The sequence below is a fragment of the Amyelois transitella genome, chromosome 31 (assembly GCF_032362555.1).
Source record: "Amyelois transitella isolate CPQ chromosome 31, ilAmyTran1.1, whole genome shotgun sequence".
NCBI lineage: Eukaryota > Metazoa > Arthropoda > Insecta > Lepidoptera > Pyralidae > Amyelois > Amyelois transitella.
The window spans coordinates 3,270,396-3,292,123 of NC_083534.1; the positions used below are offsets into that span (position 1 = coordinate 3,270,396).

General features: G+C 38.4%; 1 protein-coding gene across 11 annotated transcripts in view; it reads right to left on the reverse strand.

The window, feature by feature from the left end:
* Positions 1-19,840, reverse strand: part of LOC132903879 (spectrin beta chain, non-erythrocytic 1-like) — a 39,317-nt gene extending 19,477 nt beyond the window's left edge. For 5 of the 11 annotated variants that reach the window (XM_060953283.1, XM_060953279.1, XM_060953280.1 and 2 more), the window contains exon 1: positions 8,398-8,540. Coding sequence is in view for 1 of the 11 variants with exons in the window: in XM_060953287.1 (XP_060809270.1) it covers positions 8,438-8,450 (13 nt within the window). In the remaining 10 variants the exon portion in view is untranslated. Of the gene's footprint in view, positions 1-8,397; positions 8,547-19,615 lie in introns of those variants that run through there. The other 6 variants (XM_060953287.1, XM_060953284.1, XM_060953288.1 and 3 more) reach the window with 5 other exon arrangements.
* Positions 19,841-21,728: the final 1,888 nt, after the last annotated feature.

Here is a 21,728-nt window from a genome sequence, read left to right on the forward strand (position 1 = left end):
AGCATACAATTTGCCGACGACGCTAAGCAGGCTTATACCACGATAATTTTTGCAGTCCAGCTGTGACCCTTTTCCTTTGTAAAGTGGCACGATAACAGCCTTACACCAATCTTTTGGTACTCGGCCGCTTCTCCAACACAAATTGAAAAGGCAGTACAACTGACTAGCTACTACGCCTTTTCCTGCTTTAAGCATCTCGACCGACACTCTATCACACCCAGCAGCCTTTCCCGCTTTCATACTCTTAAGTGCTTCCACAATTTCGAACATTTCAATTTCGCCTTCCATCTCATTCTCTTTTTCTTCGCTATAGCAGAAATCTTTCTTATTTCCTTCCTTTTTTTCAAATAAACTTTCAAAATAGTCCTTCCATATCTTTAGTACACATTCTTCTCCTTTCACAACGCTACCATCCTGGCATCTGATCCTAGTCAGCTCTCTGGTTATAGTATTTCCTCGGGCTGACCTTACGGATTTCCAGAATACTTTCAGATTTGACTGAAAGTCTTCTGATAGCCTTTTATCAAAATCCTCTTTATACTCTTCTTTCTTTCTAATCACAGCTTTCTTAACCAAATTTGCTGCAATTTATTCTTGTGTATTGTATTGCAATAAGTGAAAAATTTAAAAATCATTTAAAATCGGATATATCATGTCGTGATGATATTCTAAGACTAACCGGGGAGAATTTCGATGGAAAATGTCCGAATATCAATAAAATTAGTATGTCATCAATCGAAAATTAAAAACTATTAGCAACTATCCCACGATAAGGAGAAATTATACAGTTACTATTGTCGAATTCGTAAATTCACAATGAAGCCTATTACATAAAAACGTTAAAAGAAACGAACAATTAATTTGCGCGAACGTTACAATTCAGCGTGGATTACGACCAGACGAAAATCTAGTGAGATAACGCAAAGAATGAACGTTATCATTTGTGGGAACGCCCGCTGACACAGGCGTGTAATTTAGGCAAACGCCAAGGCCACATGACCGCATGCCTTCTACGGATAAAATGTATAAATATAAATATGAAATCACACACGTTGGGGCAGACGTTGAAATTCGAACGTCGCGTTCCAAGTTTGAATGGTCGCATAGACAAGCTAAGAGAATGCTAAACATTGCGGCTGGCAGACGTCGAAAACTGGAATTAAGAATGTAGTGTTCCACGTTTGAATTATCGCTACGTGAATGCTAAACATTATGACTGGCAGACGTTGTAAATTAGAAATTGGAATGATGTGTTCCTAATTTGAATGATCGCACAGACAATCTAGCGTCGTGAATGCTATTTTAAGAATATTAATTTCTAATTTCGAAAGCTTTTATTGCCAGTGTTGTTGCATCAGACAATTCACATGCTGAGAATACAGAAACAAGCAATTTCTTTTTTGCAGTACTTAGGTACATTTTAACAATGCACAAGTGACGTGAGCTCGGTAAGTAATGCATCTCACGTATTCTATTAGTTTGAATACTTACCGATGCTCTTACGGTGACGGGAAACATCGCGAGGAAACCTGCACATTCAGGCAACTGGATGTATTACCATGATGAATCCAATACGGGTTAGGTTCCCCTGCAAAGGTTGCGGAGGTCAGACTGGAGTCGGTTCGTGTAAAAACCTAGCTCACCCAATCCAAGATCCATGGTCAAAGGCATACCCCGGGCTCCTCTCTAGAGTGGTGAGGATGCAACCGGGACTAAGGCCAGGAGGAAGAAGAAGGTCATATTCTTTAGGCCTGTGATGTCGCGATGTCTACAAAATGCATATTTTATGAGACATTTATTGCAGTCACAACAACTAATTAAACATTTCATAACCTTGTTAGGTCTGTCCGTTAAATATGACCTTTACGGATAACGAATTTCTGTTATTCCTCACATGCGTTAGGCTGCTATGTCGTAATGTAAAAATGTTTTTTTTTCTTTCAACATTCGACAAGAGGCGAGTATTGTTTTTTCTGTAATCATGTTTCAAGGTCGTGTGTTTGTATATGGATGTTTTGATTTACACTCTGTGCCTAATTTAAATTTGAAAAACAATATTTTTAATCTGTAAATACATGATTGTTGCTGTAATATTTTTAGAGAAATTTTATTTTATCGTCTATTAATGCTTTGTGTGGATTATTGATCATTATGTGCCCAATTATGTGAACAAGCAGTGTATTTGAGATTTACAATACCGAATTAAGGGACTTTTGATGATGTTGTCCTGAAAAGTCCCGAAAAAGGAATGAAATAATAAATTTATTGACGAATGACGAAAAAATACTGGCTATTAAATAAGCCTTTAAAGAAATTGGATTGACATAACGACGAAAACGAAAAAAAAAACAACTTGAAAACATGGCCGTTCGCGCCAAAAGTAATTCAAACGTTCCACAGCTGTAAACACAGTTTCAGACCAGATGTGCTCAAACGCACGCCATTTTGAGGCACCTTTACAAATATTCGGAGGGAGCCGGGGCGCGACAGGATGCTGACACATGCCCCCTGCTATATTTAGGAATGAGCCATTTTGAAGGGAAAGGCTGTGTAATTAATTTGGTATTCTTCTTTTAGACGATTGACTAGCAACATGTCACTATTTGAATCTTAATTCCATCATAAAGCCGTATACAGCTAAAAGTGACCTTTCAAAGTTGGCTGTGTCTACCCTGCAAGGAATGTAGACGTGACTATATGTAGGTATATACGCGTTTATATGAACTTATGAATAGGCTCCAAGCAAACTCATCAGATCATCTCTTTACAAGGCAGACGGAGCCAATAGTCTTAGAGATTTCAAGGTCACGTACAGCGGTATGGCTTAATAATGAAATTGAGATTCAAATAATGACGGCCTCTGTGGCGCAGCGGTAGTACGCTTGTCTGTGACACCGGAGGTCCCGGGTTCGAATACCGACCAGGGCATAATGAGAAAAGAACTTTTTCTGATTGGCCTGGGTCTTGGATGTTTATACAAGTATTTCTTATAAAATATAGTATCGTTGAGTTAGTATCTCGAACTTACTTCGAGGCTAACTTAATCTGTGTAATTTGTCCCGTATAAAAATAAAAATTATGACAGGTTTTAGTCCATATTACATTTTTATGAAATAAGTAGTTAGACGTTTAAAATATTTTTCGTAAATCCTTTTTAATCAAAATTATCGTTCACAATTATCTACTTCTATGCAATTCACTGAATTACTTACAGATAAAACACGCTGACTCGTAAGAAAGTGCAGAAATATTCTTTCTTACATACATATAAAGAGTCCTACTTAGTGATAAATGACTGATAATGATAACGATACCTAATGATAACGGCCGAGCGTCACGCCTTATCCGCTGCAAACAGCATACCAATTGTTAAATGCACGTACCTACTCAATTATTTCATAACATAAGAAATTAAATTCATATTATAATCACGCCGTGTGGTTCCCGGCACTTGTACAAAAAAGAATAGGACACACTCCATCTCTTTTCCATGGACGTCGTAAAAGGCGACTAAGGCTTACAAACTTGGGATTCTTTTTTAGGTGATGGGCTAGCAACCTGTCACTATTTGAATCTCAATTCTATCATTAAGCCAAATAGCTGACCGTGGCCATTCAGTATTTTCAAGACTGTTGGCTCTGTCTAGCCCTCAAGGGATATAGACGTGACCATATGTATGTATGTATGTACGTACTCAGTTATTTCATAACATTAGAAATTCGTCTTTAACACATATTATAATCACGTCTCCATCCCTTACGAGGCAGACAGAGCAAACAATCTCGCAGACCGAAAGGCCATGTCAGTTCAGATGAATCAGGTGATTTTATCTAATACATACATACATGTGGTCACGTCTATATCCCTTGCGGGGTAGACGGAGCCAACAGTCTTGAAAGGACTGCATGGCCACGTTCAGCTATTTGGCTTAACGATGGAATTGAGCTTCAAATATTGATAGGTTGCTAGCCAATAGCCTAAAAAAGAATCCCAAGTTTGTGAGCCTATCCCTTAGTCGCCTTTTACCACATCCATGAGAAAGAGATGGGAGTGGTCCTATTCTTTTTTGTATTGGTGCCGGGAACCACACGGCATGGTTTTGTAATGTAAATGTTTCTTTACTCGTTTACCAAATAAAACTTTTCTCTGGGTCACGATATAGACGTGACCATATTTATGTATGTTTGTAAAATCACGTCTTCAACTCTTAAGGGGCAGACAGAGCCAACAATCTCGCAGACCGAAAGGCCACGTCGGTTCAGATGTATGACTTAACGATGGAATTGTGAATTTTCAAATAGTAACAGGTCGCTAGTCCAACGCCTAAAAGACTCGTAAATTAATTATACCTCGGTCAACTTTTACGACATTCATGGGTAAGAGAGAGGGGGGGGGTCCTATTTTAAAGGTATTCCATCCACACGGCATTTGAAATTCGACTATTTGGTTCGACGATAACCGTGCACTCAGTCTTTACTCTATTGTTTCACATAGACTATTCTATCGTTAACCGTGACCCAGAAGAATGTTTTATTTTGTGAACGAGTAAAGAAACATTTACATTACAAAACAACGGCTCCTCTCATACGATTAGCCGCGTCGATTCAAATCGATTACTGCGACAAATCGATAGCAAGGTCGTAACTAACGCGATAAAGAAAATTCCGGGTCGATGCTTAAAAAAATACGTAAACAATTATTGTAACTAACAGTGCCTTGTGGTTCCCGGCAATGCCGTGTGGTTCCCGGCACCAATAAAAAAAAAGAATAATACCACTCCATCTCTTTCCCATGGATGTCGTAAAAGGCGAATAAGGGATAGGCTTACAAACTTGGGATCCTTTTTTTAGGCGATGGGCTAGCCACCTGTCACTATTTGTATCTCAATACTATCATTAAGCCAAATAGCTGAACGTGGCCATTCAGTCTTTTCAAGACTGTTGGCTCTGTCTACCCCGCAAGGGATATAGACGTGACCATATGTATGTATGTATGTAACTAACAGTCAGTTCACACCGGGACGACGCGAGGCGACATTCTAAAAGCCAACCAGCCAGAGCCATCATCATCATCATTGACGGCCTCTGTGGCGCAGCGGTAGTACGCTTGTCTGTGACACCGGAGGTGCCGGATTCGAATCCCGGCCAGGGCATGATGAGAAAATAACTTTTTCTGATTGGTCTGGGTCTTGGATGTTTATCTATCTAAGTATTTATTATAAAATATAGTATCTCGTAACACAAGTCTCGAACTTACTACGAGGCTAACTCAATCTGTGTAATTTGTCCCGTATATATTTATTTATTTATTTATCATCAACTGACCGGGGTCCCCGATCCGGGGATCGAACCCGGGTCAGGCCAGGAGTTGTAACACAACTACAGCGCCAAATGGACAATAATACTCCCATCATTTTGAGCAAACTGATGGACTGAACTGACGCCAAACTGATCCGTGTAACCCTTGTCTTAAGGCTAACGTAGTCGCGGGCAATAACTAATTCCGAATCCATACTAATATTATAAAGCTGAAGAGTTTGTTTGTTTGAACGCGCTAATCTCCGGAACTACTGGTTCGAATTGAAAAATTCTTTTTGCGTTGAACAGACCATTTATCGAGGAAACCTTTAGGCTATACAACATCACGCTGCAACTATTACGAGCGAAGAAATAATGGTAAAAGTGAAAAAAAAACGGGGAAAATTATTCCATCCTTGAGAGCTCCAATGATGCCCAAAATAACTATTCCACGCGGACGAAGTCGCGGGCACAGCTAGTTCCTAATCTTATAATCATAATGCCACATCGTTTACGAGATTTAAAAGCAGGGAAAGCAACGTGCCGCCGCATGGCTGGGGCGGGTGTGTTATTAAGATGTTTCTAACAACATTTTACCTAAACACTGCGCAGTATCAACCAAGGCACACGAGTGCCGTGTGGTTTTTTCATAAGAGAAAGACAGAACATTTGCATATGGTACTTACATATGTACAGCCACGCTCAGCTGTTTGGCTTAGTGATAGAATTAAGATTCAAATAGTGACAGGTTGCTAGCCGATCGCCTAAAAGAGGAGTCCCAAGTTTTTAAGCCTATCCCTTAGTCGCCTTTTACGACATCCGTGGGAAAGAGATGGAGTGGTCCTATTTTTTTTTGTAATGGTGCCGGGAACCACACGGCACTATTAAGATGTTTCTAACAACATTTTACCTAAATACTGCGCAGTATCAAACAAGGCACACAAGTGCCGTGTTTAATAAATTAATTAGGGTGTCATTTGCAGCAATACAAAAAGGGTCTCTAGGAATATCGAACCCTCTTTTGCAGACGAGGGTTAACAACAGTCAATTGAACGTTTCGATCCACTGCAATGTGAAGGTCGAGTCGTGACCTGACCGCGCCTTACTGTAATGCACTTCGGTCACAGAGACGGTAAAAAAAATTAAGTAATATCTTTTTTTCAATTTTTTCACCGTTGCAAAAAAAATCATACAAACACATCATGCGTCACATCCCTTGCGGGGTAGACAGAGCCGACAGTCTCGAAAAGAGTGATTGGCCACGTTCAGCTTTTTAGAATGATAATAGTAAATAATAAATATATACAGGACAAATAACACAGATTGAGTTAGCTTCGAATTAAGTTCGAGACATGTGTTACGAGATACTAACTCAACGATACTATATTTTGTAATAAATACCTATATAGATAAACATCCAAGACCCAGACCAATCAGAGAAAGTTCGTTTCTCATCATGTCCTGACCGAAATTCGAACCCGGGACCTACGGTGTCACAGACAAGCGTATTACCGCTGCGCCACAGAGGCCGTCATTGATGATAGAATTGAGATACAAATAGCGACAGGTATCAAAAAAAACAAGATTAAAATTATAAATGTACAAAGGGTGGTTCTGAAAGAAATTCCCCCTCCGCATAATGCATACCAGCGCTGATCATCTGGACGTAATCGTGTTAACAATCCTATTCTTACATCTTTGGAAGACATGAAGATGGAATGTCAACATAATCCTCATTTTTCTAGTATTTATTTATGTTAAAACAAGTGCTGGTAAGAAAGAAGTATGCAGGGATCGTGGCAATTGGAAAGATATAGTCTCTGCTGGAAGAGTAGAGAGATCTCTACTGTAATTATCATTATAAACCCTATTCCACTGTGTCATTAAACTTTATTTCAGCCATGTGACGCAGCGGAAGCGTGCTTGCCCCTGAGGCACGAGGTCCCAGCTACGAATCCTGGTCTGGTCATGATGACAAACCAAATTATTCGGATCGGGACGAACGTTTATCAATTTATATTTGTTTCTTAATTTTAAGTAACACTAAGATATCAAAGAGTAGAGTTATAGTGTCCTTTGATTTATGTAAGTTACGTTTTTATGTATGTTAGTCTATACTAATATTATAAAGCTGAAGAGTTTGTTTGTTTGTTTGAACGCGCAAATTTTAGGAACTACTGGTTTGAATTGAAAAATTCTTTGTGTTTAATAGACCATTTATCAAGGAAGGCTTTAGGCTATTTATCATCACGCTGCAACTATTAAGAGCGAAGAAATAAAGGAAAATGTAAAAAAAACGGGGAAAATTATTTCTCGTTGAGAGCTTCCGTTAGGTGCGCTTCGAAAACGGTTCAAGATACCAAAACATAACGTATAAAAGAAATATTTATTCCTCTTGAAATAATCTAAAAAAATATTCCACGCGGACGACGTCGCCGGTACAGTTAATCTGTAACATGTATGTAGTCTATGGCCCTCAGAGGCTTGAGAATATATAAACTAATACCTATCATATCATTTAGTATCTCATACATAACATTCTTGATTTTTTTTCACTGAATCCGATAGAGGGCTATTATGTCATCCAAAAACCAGCTCGGACGAATGATGAAGTCACTTTGGGATCCATTCAATGTCGGTTGACGTATGAATCATTTGTGGCCTTCGACACTGATGATAATGGTCCTTAGGCTATGTTAGGCGGATGGCGGTTAACTGTCATAGACATTTTTTTTTTGTAAAATTGTATACTATAAAATAATGTTAATGGAATAATGTTGTATACTATATACATTCATTATTCCAAAATTAACACAGGATGATGTGCCGTGTGGTTCCCAGAACTATAGAATAGAACAGGACCACTCAATAGCTTTCCCATGGATGTCGTATAAGGCGACTAAGGGAAAGTCTCATAAACTTGGGATTATTCTTGTAAGCGATGTACTAGAAATTCATACATTACGTTTTTATAAGAAAAAAAAAGAAATAAAAAAAAAATCGTTATAAAAATTTTCGACCTCTTCCAAATTAGTACTATAACCATCAGCTGATCAGACACAACACTAAATAATAATAAAAAAAAAGAAAAAAAAACCACCAATTCAAACACCGAACACTTAAAAATTCCCCGCACTCACAATCACAGAGCATTCCAATTCCAATTTCAAAATTCAAACACAAGACACTGCTTCCTGACTAGCACCACACATGTTAAACGCGAACGCACGCCACGACCGTTGGCAGAGGACTGACGCAAATATGGCATTATACCTACAATTTCCGCCAGTAGCTGATAAATATTGAGACATTGATGTATAACGCACAGAAGAGGCGTCGATGGAAAAAAAAAGTTGTATTACCAACTGATATTATAAATGCGAATGTCGTATGTAACCCCTTCATATCACAATGAATGGATGAAACTTGGTGCAAATATATTTAGGACTTCGCAATCTATACTAATATTATAAAGCTGAAGAGTTTGTTTGTTTGTTTGAACGCGCTAATCTCAGGAACTACTGACTGGCTGAATTATTTTTGTGTTGAATAGACCATTTATCGAGGAAGGCTTTAGGCTATATAAATAACATCACGCTGCAATTAATACGAGCGAAGAAATAATGGAAAATGTGAAAAAAAAAAACGGGGATAATTATTCATCCTTGAGGGCTTCAATGATGCCCAAAATAACTATACCACGCGGACGAAGTCGCGGGCACAGCTCTTCAGCTTGATAAAATAAGTATGGATAGGTAATAAAAAAAAATTTTTCGCCTCTAATTGATTGGTAGATGTAAGTGCCGTGTGTTCCGGCACTAATAAGGCCACTCCATACCTTTTCCATGGATGTCGTTAAGGCGACTAAGGGATAGGCTTTTATATTTGGCATTCTTCTTTTAGGCGATGGACTAGCAAACTGTCACTATTTGAATCTCAATTGTATCATTAAGCCAAACAGCTGAACGTGGTCTTTTCAAGACTGTTGGCTCTGTCTACCCCGCAAGGGATATAGACGTGATTATATGTATGTTAAGGTATTTGCCTACCATCTCACCTGATGGTGAGTGCCGATAAAGACGAAGATGATACCTCCTGTTGATACAAACTAAAATCATATCTACATATGGGTCAAATTTTACTACAGGTGAATGTACGTCAGTGACTCACGCGCACAAATTTCGTAATTTTTTCCATTTTTGCAAAAATGTACGCCATAATTGGTGTTTGGGTGCGTTAGGCGATAATTAATGTAAGTACATACATTACTTGATTCGGTTTCGAAATAAATACATTTTTGAGTATATTTTAATGACAGTTGAAAATATCGTGGTCGGGTTTGATTGGAGCATCCTCGCTTTTTTAAGGTCAATTGTCAGTAGTATTATATACCTTATTAATTATTTGATAACTTTTTTAAAAATTACATACATACATACGTTTAGTTACGACCATATTCCTAGCGGTGTAGACAGAGCCGATAGTGTTGAAAAAGACTGATAGGCCGCGTTCAACTTTTTGGCTTGATGATAGAATTGAGATTCGAATAGTGACAGGTTGCTAGCGCATCACCTGGAAGAAGAATCCCAAGTTTATAAGCCTATCCCTTAGTCGCTTGTGAACGAGATAGACAGTGGTCCAATTCTTTTTGTTATTGGTGCCGGGAACCACACGGCATTTTTAATCTTTTTTTGCAGTTATCGTACCACCCGTACATCCATCTCAGTTTGGTCCAAAGGTTCGACTGGCAGAGAATGCCTTGTGGCATTTAGTCCACCTGTTGAACATTTTACGTGCATAAAGTTTAAACATATAAATAGAATTAGAACCGCCTCCAATCGATATCTTCCCTTCCTTAAATCGGTTCAATTTCTAAAACTTTCTCTTAAGTGTAAAAAACACTTTCCTGAAAACCGCATCAAAGTCGGTCTAGCGAAACGCGAGATTATCGCGGACAAAAATACACACGTACAGGTCAAACAGAGAACCATTTTTTTGAAGGCGGTTACAAAGGTGTCTTGAAGGAAAACCCCTTAAATGATTATTCGTTAGTAGGTTTTTATTTACCATAGTCCCGGTTTCATCCTCACCACCTCTGGAGAGGAGCCCGGGGTGCGGCTTTCTGCAACGTTTGCAGGAGCACCTAAATCCGTAATTTTAGAACTTAATTTTAATAAAATACTAGAGGCCGCCCGCGACTTCGTCCGCAAGGAAACCCTATCCATCCCGCGGGAACTCCGGTATAAAAAGTAGCCTATATGTTATTCTGGGTCATCAGCTACCTACATACCAAATTTCATCGTAATCAGTTCAGTAGTTTTTGCGTGAAAGTGTAACAAACATCCATACTGAAATACAAACTTTCGCATTTATAATATTAGTAGGATAGTAGGATTCTCATTGGGTTGATGGTAATGTATTTGTGTACGTGTGCAAAGTTCCAAGTTGATCAGACGTTTAGAAACCAGTGAAAATTAAGCTCAAAGATTCCGTTACATACATAGATACAACCCAAGCTAATAAAAGCGTAGTAAAAAATGAATATAATTGTCTATATTTTTTACGGATATTTGTGCTTACACAAAAGTTTATGCGTAACGGATCTGTTGACAACCGGACATAAAGTATTCAACAATGGCCACATCGCTACTATACATAATTCTATTAATGCCACCAGCCGCCAATCCGCGGACGGACTTAGGGCGGCCACGCATTTTAATTTCACAACACAAAATTAAAAAAAAGTCCCTTTTTTTTGTCGCGTAAGATAAAATAGTACAAATTATGAAAGGAACTACTGGTTCGAATTGAAAAATTATTCTTGTGTTGGAAATAGCATTTATCGAAGAAGGCTATATAACATCACGCTGCAACTATAAGGAGCGAAGAAATAATGGAAAATGTAAAAAAAAGGGGAAACTTTATCCTTGAGGGCTTCAATGATGCCCAAAATAACTATTCCACGCGGACGAAGTCGCGGGCACAGCTGGTAAAGCCATACAGCTGAACGTGGTCTGACGTGACGTGAAGGTTATCAAGACTCTCTGCTTCGCCTTCACAATTTACATACATCCATACCGTCACGTCTATATCCCTTGCGGGGTAGACAGAGCCAACAGTCTTGAAAAGACTGAATGGCCACGTTCAGCTGTTTGGCTTAACGATAGAATTGAGATTCAACTAGTGACAGGTTGCTAGCACATCGCCTAAAAAAGAATCCCAAGTTTGTAAGCCTATCCCTTAGTCGCCTTTTACGACATCCATGGGAAAGAGATGGAGTGGTCCTATTCTTTTTTGTATTGGTGCCGGGAACCACACGGAATTTTATCGTAGAAAATAAAGTGAGCGGCCGCCCTCAGTGAAATCGCTCCACTTCCCGATATATAAATATATATATGTATATTGTATGCAAACAAGTGCATTGTACGGTGTCCCACATTCTGACATTCAGCTCGCGTGAACCGCGCGGCTCGCTCGATACATCTCCATCGCTAGTTGAAGAACTTGATATCTATTGTTTTCTGTTTAGTTATCTTATCAAACAATGTGCCCTGTGGTTCCAAATAGCTGAACGTGGCCTATCATACTGTTGGTTCTGTCTACTCCACAAGGGATATGGACGTGACCGCATGTATGTATGTATGTATGTACCAATCAACACATACACATAATCACGTCCCATATCCCTTGCGGGGTAGACAGAGCCAATAGTGTTGAAAAAGACTGATAGGCCGTGTTCAGATGTTTGGCTTAATGATACAATTGAGATTCAAATAGTGACAGGACTGACAGGTTGCTAGCGCGTCGCCTCAAAGAAGAATCCCAAGTTGGTACGCCTATCCCTTAGTCGCCTTTTACGACATTCATGGGAACGAAATGGAGTGGTCCTATTTTTATTTTTTTTGGTGCCGGGAACCACACGGCACTAATAATACATGCATAAATACCTTAACCAATATTGAATAAAGAAAAACATGTAATTAAGGTTATAACGCCTCATCTCTGTAAATAGCTAACCGATGACAAATATCTATGACCGCATCGCTTACATGTTACAGGACAAATAAGTCACGAACTTCCTATTATATATTAATACTAGCTATGCCCGCGACTTCGTCCGCGTGGAATAGTTATTTTGGGCATCATTGAAGCCCTCTAGGATGATTATTTTCCCCGTTCTTTTCACATTTTCCATTATTTCTTTGCTCCTTATAGTTGCAGCGTGATGTTGTATAGCTTAAAGCCTTCCTCGATAAATGGTCTATTCAACGCAAAAAGATTTTTTCAATTCGAACCAGTAGTTCCTGAGATTAGCGCGTTCAAACAAACAAACTCTTCAGCTTTATAATATTAGTATAGATTTATAAATTACTTACATTTTTCTTAGACAACACAGCATAAGGACAAGACGATGAGGTAATGTGAATGTTGTGCATTAGGATAAATTATAAATACATTCAGTTCATCTCGTTCATTCATTCGTCCCGTATATTTTTGTTTATTTATAATTATGCGCCGTGTGGTTCCCGGCACATAATTATAATAATAAAAAACTTTAGAATAGGACCACACCATCTCTCTTCCATGTATTTCGTAAAAGGCTACTATGGGATAGGCTAATAAACTTAGGATTCTTCTTTAGGCGACGGGAACCTGCCACTATTTGAGTCCATCCATTAGCCATACACCTGAACGTGGCGTTTCATTGTTTTCAAGTCTACCCCGCAAGGGATAAAGACGTGACTACTTATATATGAAAAAAAATTTTTTTGAATGCGTTGTGTGGTTCCCGGCACCAATACAAAAAATAATAGGACCACTCCATCTCTTTCCCATGGATGTCGTAAAAGCCGACTAAGGGATAGGCTTACAAACTTAGGATTCTTTTTTAGGCGATGGATTAGCACACTATCATTATTTGAATCTCAATTCTATGATTAAGCTAAATAGCAGAATGTGGCCATTCACTCTTTTCAAGACTGTTGGCTCTGTCTACCCCGCAAGGGATATAGACGTGACCATATGTATTTACGTATGTGTTTCTAAAAAAAATTCTGGCCACGAGAGAAATCGGTAGACCAATAACAATTCCGCCACTAGAGCACCAAAAAACAATTGAACCTGCCCTTTGTTTAGGACTCCGGTCCACACGTGGCCGGAGCATTGTGCAACCTGACCTGACGCCGGTAACATGACACCGTGTTTTATGGTTTTTTAAAACTATTCAGTTCAGTATTCGGTCAGTTTGTCCAACGTCTGGTCTTTTGGTTATGTAAATAACAACGGCCTCTGTGGCGCAGCGGTAGTACGCTTGTCTGTGACACCGGAGGTCCCGGGTTCCAATCCCGGCCAGGGCAAGATGAGAAAAGAATTTTCTCTGATTGGCCTGGGTTTTGGGTGTTTATCTATATAAGTATTTATTATAAAATATAGTATCGTTGAGTTATTATCTCGTAACACAAGTCTCGAACTTACTTCGAGGCTAACTCAATCTGTGTAATTTGTCCCGTATATATATTTATTTATTTATTTAAAAAAACTCAGCTAAACTATAGAAAATATCGATATGACGTCTTAACTAAAGTTGTTCAACCTGATGAGCAATTTCTACATACATACATACATATGGTCACGTCTATATCCCTTGCGGGGTAGACAGAGCCAACAGTCTTGAAATGACTGAATGGCCACGTTCAGCTATTTGGCTTAATGATAGAATTGAGATTCAAATAGTGACAGATTGCTGGCCCATCGCTTGTAAAAAGAATCCCAAGTTTGTAAGCCTATCCCTTAGTCGCCTTTTACGACATCCATGGGAAAGAGATGGAGTGGCCCTATTCTTTTTTGTAATGGTGCCGGGAACCACACGGCACTTTCTATTGGCGTATAAAAATCGAAGATCTGAAACACCTGATGCAGAACAATTATAGACCAGCTTAATCATGCGAATTATGGAAAAGTTGTTCAACCTGAAGAGCATTTTATATTGGCGAAAAAAAAAGGAAAATTTCGATCATGTGACGTAGAAGGTAAAGGGACCAGCTACTCTGTAATAGGTACCGAAATTTGAGTAAATTTAATAACCCTAACCTTCGTATTTCCAATAACACGCAAACGGAGTTGCGGGCTTCGACCTGTAAAATGGTAGAATGTCTCGAAACTTTCCGTTATACAAAAATCTTAATTGTTCGTGTAATTACCAAGAAATGACACGGTACCATACAGTTCGTGGGAAGCGTAGAATTTGTAATATACTTAATAATATGAAGCGAAAAATTGTATTGCCGTGTGGTTACCCGCACCATTACAAAAAAGAATAGGACTACTCTGCATCTCTTTCCCATGGATGTCGTTAAAGGCGACTAAGAGATACGCTTACGAACTTGTGATTGTTTTTAGGCGATCGGCTAGCAAACTGTCACTATTTAAATCTCAATTCTATCATTAAGCCAAATAGCTTAACGTGGCCTATCAGTCTTTTCAAAACTGTTGGCTCTGTCTACCCCACAAGGCATATAGACGCGACAATATGTATGTATGTAAGAATTGTATTTTCCATATATATATATATATATATGTATATTATACGTACATTTTCCCACACCGTAAGAGCATCGGTTAGTATTCAAAAATAATGTACCTACGCATCTTCGAAAATAGTCATTGGTACATGGGCCGAGGTGGGATTCGAACTTGTGCCTTTCGTAAGACAGTAAGAGAATTACTATATCTAAAAAAAATTACTAACAAATTACGAAAGATACGAAGTGAAATATAGCCATTTAATATGTACAAGTCCGTTACTTGACACAGATAGATAAGAACAATGCAGTGAGGCTCTGACGCCCTCGTAATAGAAAAAGAGGTAGAATCGTCCGAATAACCTTGAAGCCGTGATATCGCCCAGTATGGTGAGATGACGCCATTTTGTTATTTTAACCGCAAAATGTCCGACAATAGAATAACACAGGGCTGTCGCAAATCAACTAGTATATATACCAACTTATATTATAAATCCGAAAGTAAGTTTATTTGTTTGTTTGTTTGTTGTCTTTTCACGCGTTATCTTCTGTCTGCCGTGTGGTTCCCAATTCTATATTACAAAGTGAAAAGATTTCTTGCATGTAGTTTGTAACGAATTAATATGGAAGTGAAAGGTTTAAGAAATAGGGGAAGAATGAAAAAGAGATGGACGGATGGCGTAAAGGACAGTATGAGGAGAAAGGGAGTGTCCAGTGAGATGGCAATTGACAGAAGTAATTGGAAAAAACTTACATACTGTGCCGACCCCACGATGAAAGAGGGAAAAGGTAACGACAAAGAAGTTTGTAACGTATAAACTCGAAAACTAACTAACTACACCAATTTTGACAAAATTTGACACAGAGATGTACAAAGCCAAAGGCAAATGTAGAAATGTATATGGAAGCGAAGCATCGCGCAATCACCACATATTATAAAGTCCTATTTTCTCTGTTTGTATGTATGCATGCGCTTATCTCGGCAAGTCGTGGACGGATTTTGTTCCTGTTTGAAATATTGGAATAAGGGTTTTCAGAGGTTTATATCAATAAATACGCGTGCTAAGCCGGGGCGGGTCGATAGTGGTTTTCATAAAATAAAACACCTTTTATTAATTCAATAATCTTTCTAACAATGTGACAGCCCTATTTCACGTCTCATTTAATTAGCGGTGAAGCGGGAAAAATAAATCCGTTGGTATCCGATATAATTGACTATTCCTGAATAAATAATTATAACATTTACAACAACAATAACAACCTGGAATTATTATTGAAATAATGTAACTATAACGCGAACTTAAGACCTTTTATATTTTTTTGACGGCCTCTGTGGCGCAGCGGTTGAACGTTTGTCTGTGACACCGGAGATCCCGGGTTCGAATCCCGGCCAGGGCATGATGAGAAATGAACTTTTTCTGATTGGCCTGGGTCTTGGATGTTTATCTACATAAGTATTTATTACAAAATATATGTAGTATCGTTGAAATAGTATCTCGTAACATAAGTCTCGCACTTACTTCGAGGCTAACTTAATCTGTATAATTTCTTAATTTCTATTAAATTGTGAATCGATAACTAATCGAACACTAATTAACCGATTTTGACGCTCCACTAATAAGCCTAGACGAAAGTACATTGATCAAATCGAAGACGTTCTAGCAAAAGGTCAGGTCAAGAAGAGTACCCGATACCGACGAACTTGCATGAAGAGGGTTATGAATGCGGATGAAGCGAAAAAAGTGTGCAGGGATCGTGGCAAGTGGAAAGATGTGGCCTCTGCCTACCCCTCCGGGAAAGAGGCGTGATTTATGCATGTATGTACTAATAAAAAAATATATTTAGACAGATCCCATATATGTTTTAATTATTCTGCTGCGATTTTAATAAAAATTTGTAAAAATATAGCTGTTAAATTAATCGAGGCTCAAAGCTACTTTTTTCTAGAAATTTCCACGGGAGCGACGTCTCAGGCGAAACCAAATACATTATATAGATCAAGATCACTGCATCACCCAAATGATGTCACCAGTAAGAACTCCAATCTCGGCGTCTGCCTTATCTCGACGACCTTAAAATGAGCGTTTGGTCAACATAATTTTACTATGTATGTTAGAATCTACGGTAACAACATATACATTGTTACACCGCTGCTGCAAGAATATTTATAATGTTTTTAGAAGGCGAAAGACAAATAGAGATCCCAAATGTTCCTTTGTTACGGTAGGCAGAGACTACATCTTTCCACTTGCCACGATCTCTGCATACTTCCTTCGCTTGATCCACATTCATAACTCTCTTCATGCAAGCTCGGCGGTTTCGGATACAAGAGGAACTTGAGTTTACAAGCCCTTAATCGCCTTTTACGACATCCTTGGGGAAGACGTGGAGTGGTAATATTCTTTTTTCCTATTGATGCCTGTAACCACGCGGCACGATATGGAGTGCCTTCGCGTGAAAAGAAATTTATGGTGGTCACGACCCCCATGAGTCACGAGGAATCGACGTAGAAGGAGAAGAAGCTACTACCTTGTTCCTCCCTCCTGGCGTTAGTTTCGGATCCACTCCTATCTGAAGAGACGCTTGGGAATGCGCTTTTATCTATGACTAGCCGTGCCCGCGACTTCGTCCGCGTGGAATAGTTATTTTGGGCATCACTAAAGCCCTCAAGGATGAATCATTTTACCCGTTTTTTTTTCCAGATGTTCCATTATTTCTTTGCTCCTTAAAGTTGCAGCGTGATGTTATAAAGCCTAAAGCCTTCTTCGATAAATGGTCTATTCAATGCAAAAAGATTTTTTCAATTCGAACTAGTAGTTCCTTAGATTAGCGCGTTCAAACAAACAAACAAAGAAACTCTTCAGCTTAATTATATTAGTATAGATTTTGCCAACGTAGTAAGGTACGCGCGACGCCATATTTATCGCGCGGAAATCTATCACTGTCTCCGTTTCACGTTATAATAAAAAGCGAAACAGCGATAATTAAGTTAGTCAATATTCGAACCGAAAGTTACTGGTCGACTTAGTAAATCCTCGCGGTATGTCTAGTATGCAGTCGACCTTGGTAGTTCTAATGACATCATAGTAGCAAACAGATTACGCTGACAACAGCCCTTTAATCCTTCAACACTATAAAAAATGAATATAAATGTATATATAAAAAAATAAATAACATAAATATATACGGGACAAATCACACAAGCCGCAAGCCTTGATCGAAATAAGTTCGTGACTTTTGTTACGAGATACTAACTCAATGATACTTTATTTCATTAGATAAACATGTTCTCTGCCTACCCCTCCAGGAAAGAGGCGTGATTTTATGTATGTATGTATAAACATATACGGTATACACTTTTAATACATTTTTATACGGTATACACAAACTTGCAATAAAGTCTTTTTCCCTTAAGGGGTAGACAGAGCCAACAGTCTTAAAAAGTTGGTAGACTGTTGAAAAGACTTAAAATGTTTAGTTGATTAGAAAAGTGACAGCCATATCCCATCGTCTGAAAGACCTTTAAAAAGGCACTTTAGAAACACAACATAACCTATAATCACGTCAATATCTCCTGCGGGATAGACAGAGCCAACAGTCATCAAAAGACTGGAAGGCCATGCTATCTGCATCCATAGAAAATATATGGGGTGGTCCTTAATCGGGAACAACACAGCGCTGATTTTTCATAAATGTCATATTTCTATTCCCTCTCAGCCTAACTTTTTGGCTTACATCAGGGATAGATACATTACAATAATAAGACATATTCCTTGGAGACATATGTTCCTAATAATCTGGTAGCAAAAGATATAAAATCTTCTATTAGCTTATGGGCTAGAAATTTGCTGTTCAAATCTGAATACAATACTGATGATACCAGTACCAGTTCCATGCGGTCATACCCGGTAAAGGAGAAATATGTAATAATAGGATTATGTTTGGTGGAAGGTCAGATCAGATCAAGAGTACCCTAAACTGGCAAGATTGCATATAAGTTTTAGAAAATAACTAGCTGTGCCCGTAACTTCATCCGCGTGGAATAGTTATTTTGCGCATCATTGAAGCTCTCAAGTATGAATAATATTCCCTTTTTTTTCACATTTTCCCTTATTTCTTTGCTCCTAAAACTTGCAGTGTGGTGTTATATAGCCTAAAGCCTTCCTCGATAAATGGTCTTGTGTAACGATGTGTAACGGTTATATTCTGTGCCAACAACATGATTTGTCAAACAGAAGATTATACACGGATGATGTAGATTGATTGTCTTACATATACATCCACATTCAGAAGGTTTGGTGCAAGAACAAGGCTGCAGCCTTGTTCTGCCTGGAGTGCCTTTGCTATGAGACTATAAGAGCAACTTGAGATAGTAACAACCTCCAATCATGACGAACTGTTATAGAAAAAGGCTGAAGTGTCCAACATAAATAATGTTTTTCTTCAAAACAACAAGTTTTTACCAGTAACGCCATCTATCTTAAACTTTGTGTAATGCATCCTTGCCAAAACAAACTTATCAATTTATTGTATTGATTTTCTTTATTTATCATTCGAAACGAATTAGTCAATGATAACAAATATATAACAAGCCGGAATCATTTATCTACAACTGTTATGTTATGATTAGCATATTATTTATACCTGCGTTTGTTAGACAACGTAAACATTCCAATATAAATAACTTACGCTCAACTTTTTTGACTAGTTTCGGTAAAATAAATGAATTTTAAACTAAACACTTAGGCAATGTGTCGTTCAAGCCATAAACTTAACTCTAACTTAACATTCACTTACCTTACGTAGGGCGGGCAATGTCCTCTTTTTTGCAAATTCCACTTAGATATCCACAATACTATTCACACACAAAACACAATGTTTATAATGCAAATAACTTTTCAAAAACAAATAAGCTATACCCAAAACACACAGTTTTATACAGTTTTAGAGGCGATTCGTAATTATCAAAAGTTTCATGGAAAGTAAGTCGGCGTTTCAAGTTACGACTTCTTACAAAGTTGTTTGACTTGACAGTTAAAGTTTGGCATGACGCATGACACGCAGCACAGGCATGTTTTATTTGACAGTGACCGTTTAAAACATTTTTTGACTTTGACATTATATAAAACGTTTTTTATTTTCTTAATAGTTTACGGGCCATGGATACATGCGAAAAAGATTTCATACATACATACATATAATTACGTCTATATCCCCTGCGGGATAGACAGAGCCAACAATCTTTGAAAGACTGATGACGGGCACGTTCAGCTATTTGGCTTTAAGATATAATTGAGATTCTAATAGTGACAGGTTATTAGGCCACATGTGAAAGAGATGGAGTAGTCCTATTTTTTTCTATTAGTGCCGGGAACCAACGGCGGCCGGGAAACACAAAATATTTTAATGAACAGTTTATTATTAACATGTGGATGTAGGAGATGTAAGCGAGTCAGGGAGTAGGCACATTCATCTAATGTAGCTTTTATGGCTGAAGTTCCCCTGCAAAAGTTACGGAAAGCAAACTTACCCGATACAGGATAATAATTTTAATAAGCGATAGTTACAAATAATACTTAGCTTCTATCGCGAAGAGGATTAAACCCCATTTCTCTCCTGGGCTCAATGGTACTACTCTGTCAAGAAAGTAGCAGGAAAAGATCAATAATACACTAACTGTTTGTTATTCATCCAAATTTATTTTATCACCTTCAAAATATGCTCCTTTAGAAACGATACACTTACGCCAACGAATAATCCAATCATCAAAACATTTTTTAAACGCTGTTTCCGGAATTGAGGTCAGTTCTCGCCGCGAATTCTCTTCTATGTCTTCTACCGATTGAAAACGGGTGCCACGAAGTGGTAATTTGAGTTTAGGAAAAAGAAAAAAGTCGGCTGGAGCCATATCTGGTGAATATGGTGGTTGCTCGATGGTATTTGTTGAGTGTTTGGTTAAAAATTCGTTCACAATGATGGCCTTGTGCGAAGGTGCATTATCATGGTGCAAAATCCAAGAATTTTCTTTCCACAAATCTGGCCTTTTTCGTCGGATTTGCTCTCTTAAACGCCGCATAACACTCAAATAATATTCCTTATTTACCGTTTGACCTTCCGGCAAGAATTCCGAGTGCACAACACCGCGATATTCAAAGAAAACAGTCAACATGACTTTGACTTTTGAACGACTTTGGCGTGGTTTTTTCGGTTTCGGTTCAGTTGGAAGGCGCCACTCCGAAGCTTGTTGACTAGTTTGCATGTCAAACTCGTAAACCCACGTCTCGTCACCAGTAACAATGCGTTTCATGAATGTTGGGTCGGAATTGACTCGTTCTAGCATGTCCTCAGCGACTCTCATGCGATTGAGTTTTTGAAAAAAATTCAGGTCTTTTGGGACTAGCCGAGCGGCAACATGTTTCATACCCAAATTATTAGTTAAAATGGTACGGATCGACTCGTGAGATACAGAAAGTTCGGTGGCTATCTCTCTCAAAGTTGAATGAGGATTTTCAGTCACTATTTCCTTCACTTTTGCGATGTTAACTTCAGTTGCAGACGTTGATGGCCTACCAGAGCGAGGCAAATCTTCTATCACATCTCGACCGCTTTTGAACGCTTTGTACCACTCATAAGCACGAGTTTTTGATAAAGTCGATTCACCGTAAGCCTTCTGTAACATTTTCAGTGACTCCGAACACGATATTCCATTGGCAATGCAAAATTTAAGACAAACTCTTTGTTCGATGTTTTTATCCATTATGAAATTAGCAATACACACTAGATATGATATAACTAAAAATAGCACTGTATTTAATGTAAACAACAGATGCAACTCAAACTCCGCGCCAAAATGGAAAACAGTTGTGCCAATCTAACAACAACAAAAAAAACAAAAATTTGAATTTGGAAC